The sequence below is a fragment of the Ziziphus jujuba genome, chromosome 8, assembly GCF_031755915.1.
Source record: "Ziziphus jujuba cultivar Dongzao chromosome 8, ASM3175591v1".
NCBI classification, from domain to species: Eukaryota; Viridiplantae; Streptophyta; class Magnoliopsida; order Rosales; family Rhamnaceae; genus Ziziphus; species Ziziphus jujuba.
This window is the reverse complement of record NC_083386.1, coordinates 16,159,058-16,166,492: the sequence shown is the minus strand read 5'-3', so window position 1 is coordinate 16,166,492 and position 7,435 is coordinate 16,159,058. Positions and strand designations below refer to the sequence as shown.

General features: G+C 32.8%; 1 protein-coding gene across 2 annotated transcripts; it reads right to left on the bottom strand.

Moving 5' to 3' along the window:
- Positions 1 to 3,115: 3,115 nt before the first annotated feature.
- Positions 3,116 to 3,820, bottom strand: LOC132805146 (chaperone protein dnaJ 15-like). Of its 2 annotated transcripts, XM_060820035.1 has the most exons (3): positions 3,587 to 3,820; positions 3,407 to 3,511; positions 3,116 to 3,249 (listed from the first exon to the last, which is right to left on the bottom strand). In XM_060820035.1, exons 1-3 carry the CDS (start codon positions 3,638 to 3,640, stop codon positions 3,148 to 3,150), a joined length of 261 nt encoding a protein of 86 aa, XP_060676018.1. In that variant the 5' UTR covers positions 3,641 to 3,820; the 3' UTR covers positions 3,116 to 3,147. The 2 variants fall into 2 exon arrangements, with proteins under 2 accessions (XP_060676018.1, XP_060676017.1); XM_060820034.1 differs by having other exon boundaries at positions 3,407 to 3,820.
- Between the last annotated feature and the right edge of the window lie 3,615 nt (positions 3,821 to 7,435).

Below are 7,435 nucleotides of genomic sequence, written 5' to 3'. Positions count from 1 at the left end.
TATATGAACTTGAAGATTAATTGATGTTGTGTAGAATCTAAGTTGAGAGCGTTGTAGACAACATCTTCAAGTTCGGCCAACGTAGAATTCCTTTTGATACGTATAATCTTCGTTCTTTGACGTTGGTATCTCCAGGTACCTTCAGAACATACACTCCATGTTCCATCGTAGAATAGTAAAACTGAAATTTGTGACATTGAGCACAAAGAGTTTACCAATTCAAAACATACTAAGTATCTACTTCTGCAATCGTAGAATCTTTGCTGGAAGGTTTAACTATAATCCTAAAGCAAAAGTAATGAAAAAATACAAATACATTTTTAGTAAATGAGTACATAAAATAAGCCAAACAATTATGTTATTAACGCCTACTGGAATAGCATTTTAAATACAAATACAAATGCATTTTCAGTAAATGAGTAAAGATAAAATAGGAATGCATTTTATGTAAATGAGTACAAATGCTGATTAAGGGAAAAATGTTGCCATATATGTACGCATATTTATATTTATAACACACCCTGTGAAATCTGATAGAAGGTACTAGATGCTGGAAAGAGAAGACAAACGAGTTTTGTAGTTGGTCAATGTTTTCCCTTTCTGACCATGTAAATGTTATTTTTTTAATACAATATTGACTAATTAAATTCTTATTCTTAGGCTAATATATAAATATATATATATATATATATATATATATATTTATTAATTAAATCGATCCATTGAAAGGTCTAATGCTCTAAATTTGACCTCGATATCATCTTTCTGTGAATTCAAACAAAACATTTTTGATTCATTTTTATAATATTATATTTAATTTTTTGTTCATAGTTTATAACGCCTCCTTTGTTCGTACCAATTCATACTTTTTCCTCACTACTAGTATTGTGATAAGGCTAAGTCATTATTTGATTTTGACTTTATCTATCACCTATACGTAAAATATATTTTAGGAAATTTTTTTCGTAAAATCAATTAATATGAAGTATATTGTATTTATTTTTTGGCTTACTTATTAAGCCATTTATGTTTACTATTGGGAGTTCATGATTTCAAAACATTAAGATGGAAAAAATTTATTATAAATGATAAAAAAAATTATGTAAAGAAGTAGCATAAAGCCAAATTATGTATATATATATGTATATATATCCACATACCAGGTAATCGTTAACTCCGATCTGCAGAAACGTACAATTTAATTACATCCTTTTGAAGTGTATGGGCTCCACAATGAATATTTTCAGATGATGCAGGGAGAGTGAACTGAACTGAAGAGATTTTGGGATTTTCTGCAATGTTTGTCAATGCAAAGAAAGAAGGCTGAAAGGTACCCAACCAACAAAAGAGAAAGAGAGAGGAAGACACAGTATACATTTAATGTGGTAGCAGGACAGAAGTTAATGGGGTAGATAGAAATGAGGGATGGTCAAAAAAGTTGTTTTAATATTATCACCTGTATTCGAGACAATCAATGAGAAAGCTGTTATTTTTACTTTACACTTTCATAGGTATCCATGTATTTAAATAGTTTACAAAAGCCAGACAATTAATTCCCTCCTAACAAGTCTCATTTGGACATACTACCATGGAGCCATTCATGTAAAAGTGATTGATACCATCCATTTAAATTATCATCCTTCTTATTTATTGCTTCTCCACATATCAAATAATATGGATAATTTAATAATGAAATTGGATCCTTACACATCATATTGACATGAGAATCAAGTACAAAAACTAAAAACAAAATCTGAATATGGAAGAAATTGGATCCTTTCACAAATATGGAAGTTTCCTTTTTTTTTTTCTTTTTCGTTTATTACATTTTGGTATCTTTTTTTCTACGAAAATCCAGCTGAACACAACTCTATAATTCCTATGTTCCAAGATTATGTATAAGATTCGAAACATATTGGATACAAAGTCCTACAAGGTAGCAGACACGGCAAGACTTTGCTGGCATACCTCATGCTGAACCAGAATCCTGATATCCCAAACAAAAATATATAAAAGAAAGAAAAAATTTGTGAAAAATTAAGTGAAAATTCAAACTCCAATGCCTACTATCAACTGGCCCAGCGTGAAGGATTCTTTTCACATATACCAGGTTAGGCCATCTGCCTCTGTGCTAATAAGCCTTTGCAATTCAAATTTTTTTATGATGCTGAAGAATGATGCCTAAAATTCACACAGCAGCATGCATCTCTAGCCGTCTTCGTGCTAAGATTTTCAAATTTGTTCAGAATGCTTTGAAGCAACCTGTGTGTCCACCGTTCTTGTGTCATGCTTTCTCTTGCTTCGTCTCTTTGATCTAGATGTGCGAGTCTTTGTAGGATGCTTTACAGCATGCTCTTGGATGCCCAACATTTTCATTGGTAGGGAGTTCAGGAGGGGCATCAGGCCATGGTGTGCGTTTTGATGGTACAATGACCTCCAGAGGAGGATCAATTATCCATCTGTAGACCACACTAATGTCAAATGCATGTGCAAAGGAAGAGATTCTGCTAAATGAATTTTAATTAAATAGGCAATTGACTGTCATGATTTTTGTGTGTCAATGATATATATTGAAATTTAGATGGCTTGATGAGGGGTGGGGGGAAAAAAAGCATATCCATATGACAAAATTATTGACTAAAGGTAAAGATTTGCTGAACCAAAGTAAAATAAAAAGAAGCATGCTACATAAAATCATAGTACAATTATATAAGTCAATTGTTTAAAGGATTGTAGTCAAATTGCAAGTAAGAAAGCCCTTGGGAATGAGGTCAGAGGACTGAACAGAAATACATTGAAATGCCACACCAATACCACTTGACCACTTGAAACAATGCAATGACATTCACTTGAAAAGAGAAGTTGAGCATCATTGTCACATTCCCAGGTAGGTTACTAATTTTAAGTTCTACCCATGTGTGATATTCAAAATCACAATTTCACAGCCACAATTTTATGCTTTGAAAATAAATTAGAGACGCATAGTACTTAGAAATTGAAGGATATAACAGCAGAAAGTTTAACATGACAAGAGTATTACAAAACATTTCTACCAATTGTATATGATCATTGGCACTGTTGACTCCATCTATGCTTCAAATTTTTTAAACAATCATGACAGCTTTCAGAATGCAAAAATCATATGCACTATAAAATGGAAAATGGATTGGAGACACAATAGGAAAGAAGATATGGTACCTGTAGGGCCAAACCATAACCGCCATTCACATCTTGCTCGAAATAAAGTAACTGGAAAATAAAGCAATTAGATTATAAATTTAATATCACATCAGCAACACAAAAGAAAATGCAGATGCAGAGAGAGAGAGAGAGAGAGAGAGAGAGTTCATAGTCATCAAACATGGTATATAAACAATGTAAATGCAAAAATATGAAATATACATACCTTAAATTTGCTTTGTGCATTTGAAGTAACTCTTACTACAATACCACACTCGGCTTGTTGCTCGTTGATCGTAACACCAAAGAAATGAGCATTTTGCTTATCCACCTGCAACAAAACAAAATCAAGCAAACGGAAAATTCCAGAAAGAATGAAAGTCCATGATAACAAACATGAAAGCACCTTTCCACTAACTGATGACAGAATGGAATGTATCCCTAGTTGGCTGTACTCCATCCAGCATCATATCATCATACATATCTCTCAGCAAGAAATGCCTACCACCACCGTTATTAAAAAAAAAAAAAAAAAACAGAACACAACTTTCACAATTTCTCCCAAAAAAAAAAAATTCCCAAAACCACTAAAAGAAAATCAAAATTAGAGCTGTTGCCTACCTGTTGCTTCTGCTTCTGCTCCTAGGGCTCTTTAAAATCCTGCAGTTTTCTCTCTGAGTCGCCTCTTCACCATCTCCTTCAAAACGCGCAGTCTCCACGCTTACAATCCGGCCGATTCATGAAAGGAAACAGAGGGCTCCTAAGGTATGGTTATGGATAAAGAGATGGAGGGGAAAAGTCGAAGAAAGGAAAGAAAAAAACATATAAAAAAAAAAACATAAGGGTATTTTGGGATTTAAAAAGATTGGAGGGGTAGATCAAAAAAGAAATGAATTGAGGGGGCAAAATTCATGAAGCTCAGTCCTATGGGGGTATTGGGCCAAATTCCCCTTATTTTAATTTTTGCGGCCTCTGAGGCAAGGTGTTTAGCCCAAGAAAGAACCAAACTTTATCCATGTAAAACTGCCATATGAACGCAAAATAACGTGTGATCATGAGAAAGAGCCATCTTGTTCAGTTATTGAAGTCATAAAAGATAACATGTTCATGAGGAAGAGCTTAATGTTCAGGACGAAGTACATCTATTTCTGACAGCACCTTTGATATATGTAGTTCATTAGGAGTGGTCATGGTGAATACATTCAGGTATCCAATTTTGGTTACCAATACATAGGAATATGCATCCTATGAGAAGCTCAAAATCCAAGGGTTTCTCTCTTTCTTATTTTTTTTTAACCACTATAAAAGGTGGAATGAATTTGTTTCAATTATATTTTCCTTTACACTGTTTTGCGTGTCTATTTCTGAAGCTGCTAAATACTCTGCAGGTTGGAACAGTATTAAATATTGAAGATGCCAAAAAGGCAACAATTGCAGCGGCCAAATTTCTCATGAGTAAGCAATGGTGAAGGTAAGAGTTTTAGACTTGTGAAATCCCATATCTTTGTCTGATTTTTGATATGATACATAAAAAAATTGTGAAATAGTATTACTCTCTGTCTCTCTCTCTCTCTCTCTCTCTCGCTATATATGTATATATATCAATCTATTTATCTTATTTTATGTTTTTCCATTTCCTTATCAATAATCAGGACATTCTGGATGATTCCCAGAGGGGTGAAGTTTTATATATGCCTGGGCTAATGACCCAATAGAGTTATGAACATATAGAAAATGTTTGTCAATTGAGGTTTCTTTTCATTTTTCCTTGAACTTGATTTGTTGTAGTATTTGTATTCTAATTCTTTACTTTAAAACTACAGCGGAAAATCTAAGATGTTAAATCTCTGTCAGCTGTATTTTTCTTAACATTCTTTTGAGATTATAATTCTTAATCATTTTTCCTTCAAAGATAACATAAGAATCTATGTGCACCTTCCAGATATTTTCTACACGTGATGTTGGTGCCAAAATTGTTGAGGTGAGCCTTACTTTTCATGTTTCTTCTACAAAAATTGATTATCGTCAACATGGATGTGAACTGCACTTCCTTCTTGCATAATAAATGGATTTATAAATTTTTCTACCTGTCCCTCATAATTCCAATTAGAATTTTTGTTAAGCACATTATGTACCTTACATATTGATATGGAAAAATGTTCTGATTCAGCATATTAGCATATAAAATTACATTCACGCTTCAATAACTTTCTAAATTCAACTCTAGTTTGAAAACTGGTTACTCAAAGGTATTACCACAGAAATGAAAATATAAAAAGCATTTAGAATGTTAAGGTGAAGTGAGAAAATAAAATTTTAAAGTCTCTAATTAAGGCTTTGGCATTAAAACAAAAAGTTTAAAGAATGAAGACACACACAAGAGACTTAGCAGTCAAGAGTAAAGTTATTCTGCATATCAATTTCTCATCATTGTTGTTCAAGTCCAGAGATAGCCTGGGAATAATATCCATCTTATTTAGTGACAGAGGTTTATCCTGTTTCAGCATTAGATGGTGTAAAGTATATTTCAGCCCTCAAGAAGCCTTGTCCTCACATCTTGATTTTCCTTTTTTTTTCAAAGCTCCAGCCTTTCATCTTATGACATTACATAGACGTCCTTGTATGTATCTTCTTACTTGCTGTCTCAATGTCCAAGCATTTCTTACACGGTGTATCCCAACATTCTTATATCTCAATTTTATTTAAAGTTCACGTGCTAGACCTCCATGATATGAATGCGTTGTTTATAGTTTAGAATTTAAACTATATAATCCTACGTTGACAGATTCAATGCAACATTTTCCCAAAAGCAAGATACCGATTCATTGATGTTTGACACTAACGCACATATTATTTTCATTTGTTACAGATTCAGTTGGTGAATATATAGCTCAGGGAGCATCATCCCCTTTTTTTTTTTTTTTTCTTATCAGATCCCATATTTAGTCAAAAGAATTTCAATGAAATATATCACTTGCATATATTGCAGTTTTGGAGGGGAATGAAGCTGTGTAACGGTTAGCTTCATTGCAGTTTGGGGACATCTCATAACTTATTGTGTTCTTCTGTTCTTCGCATTTTACATGTCCTGTTTTAATATCCCTCTATTCAGTACTCTCTCTTCTCTCATTTATTTCTCATATTCTCTTTATTTATGTTCTTCTCGCCAGTTCATATAGACTAAACTAGATTCACATATTTCTCTCTTCTCTCATTTATTTCTCATATTCTCTTCTATTTCTCATTATTGGCCTGTTTGATTGTTATGCAGCACGAGGAAGGGCATGTCAAATTACACCAGGGGTTAGTCAATAGTTTTCATCCGGATCATCATACCAGGGGAAGATCACGCATAAGTTGGGGATAGTGCTATTGGGTTTCCTCAAAGACATGTACTAGCAGATTAATTAAATCAGGGTATGAATCTAATCCTTTATCAATTGATCATCACATTACCATCTAAATCTGATCTTCTCTTGCAGTTGAGTTTGACTTACAATTTTGTTGATACTGGTTTTGGTATAGACCAGGGGGGCCTAGTCGACAACAAAAAATTCCTAATCTGACAAGCTGAAAACTGAGCTTCGATTGCTTTCCATATTATGCTAAGATATTAGATTATAGTGAGAAAAATATAAAGCATAGGCAGGTTTAATTTCTTTTACTATGTTTAAGTGATAAATTTGAGTTCTCAATATATTGGGGTTTACAAAGCATAGGCAGATTTCACTTCTTTTACTATGTTAAGTAATAAGTTTGAGTTCGGTAATAAATTTGAGTTCTCTATATACCGGGGTTGGTTTAGTTGCAATTTCAGTTATCAATAATTATACTGTTCATGAATTTTTGCATCTATCTCCTCTCATTCAAATATCCAAAATTTCTAAGCTATTTTGTTCTTCTCTTTGCAGGGTCATTAGGGGGGAAAAAAAAATGACATATCAGTAGTGTACAAAACTCAGAATCTGAAAATTTCCTCCCAGATGCAGATTGACCGTAGTTGTTTGATTTTTCAGTTTTCTTTCTTTTTTGATCCCTATCAGTGTTTGAACTATGTAAATATAGATTATAAATGCATATAAATTTTCTTTCTTGAGAATAGAAATTTGACAAAATCATCTTCTTGCATTCGATTCAAAGAAAGTAATGAATCTTATAACCAACATACAATTATTATATAATAATCTATCAACATCTTGAGCATATACAGTAAAAAACTAAAACCAAATTACAAAAACAGAGTTAAACATATCCT

Bases quoted from the DNA above. Each gene is read 5' to 3' on its own strand.
- LOC132805146 (XM_060820034.1), bottom strand. From the start codon at position 3,640: ATGGAGTACAGCCAACTAGGGATACATTCCATTCTGTCATCAGTTAGT. The intron at 3,250-3,406 runs GTATGTATATTT...TTTATTTTCCAG, and splicing joins ATGCACAAAGCAAATTTAAG to TTACTTTATTTCGAGCAAGA.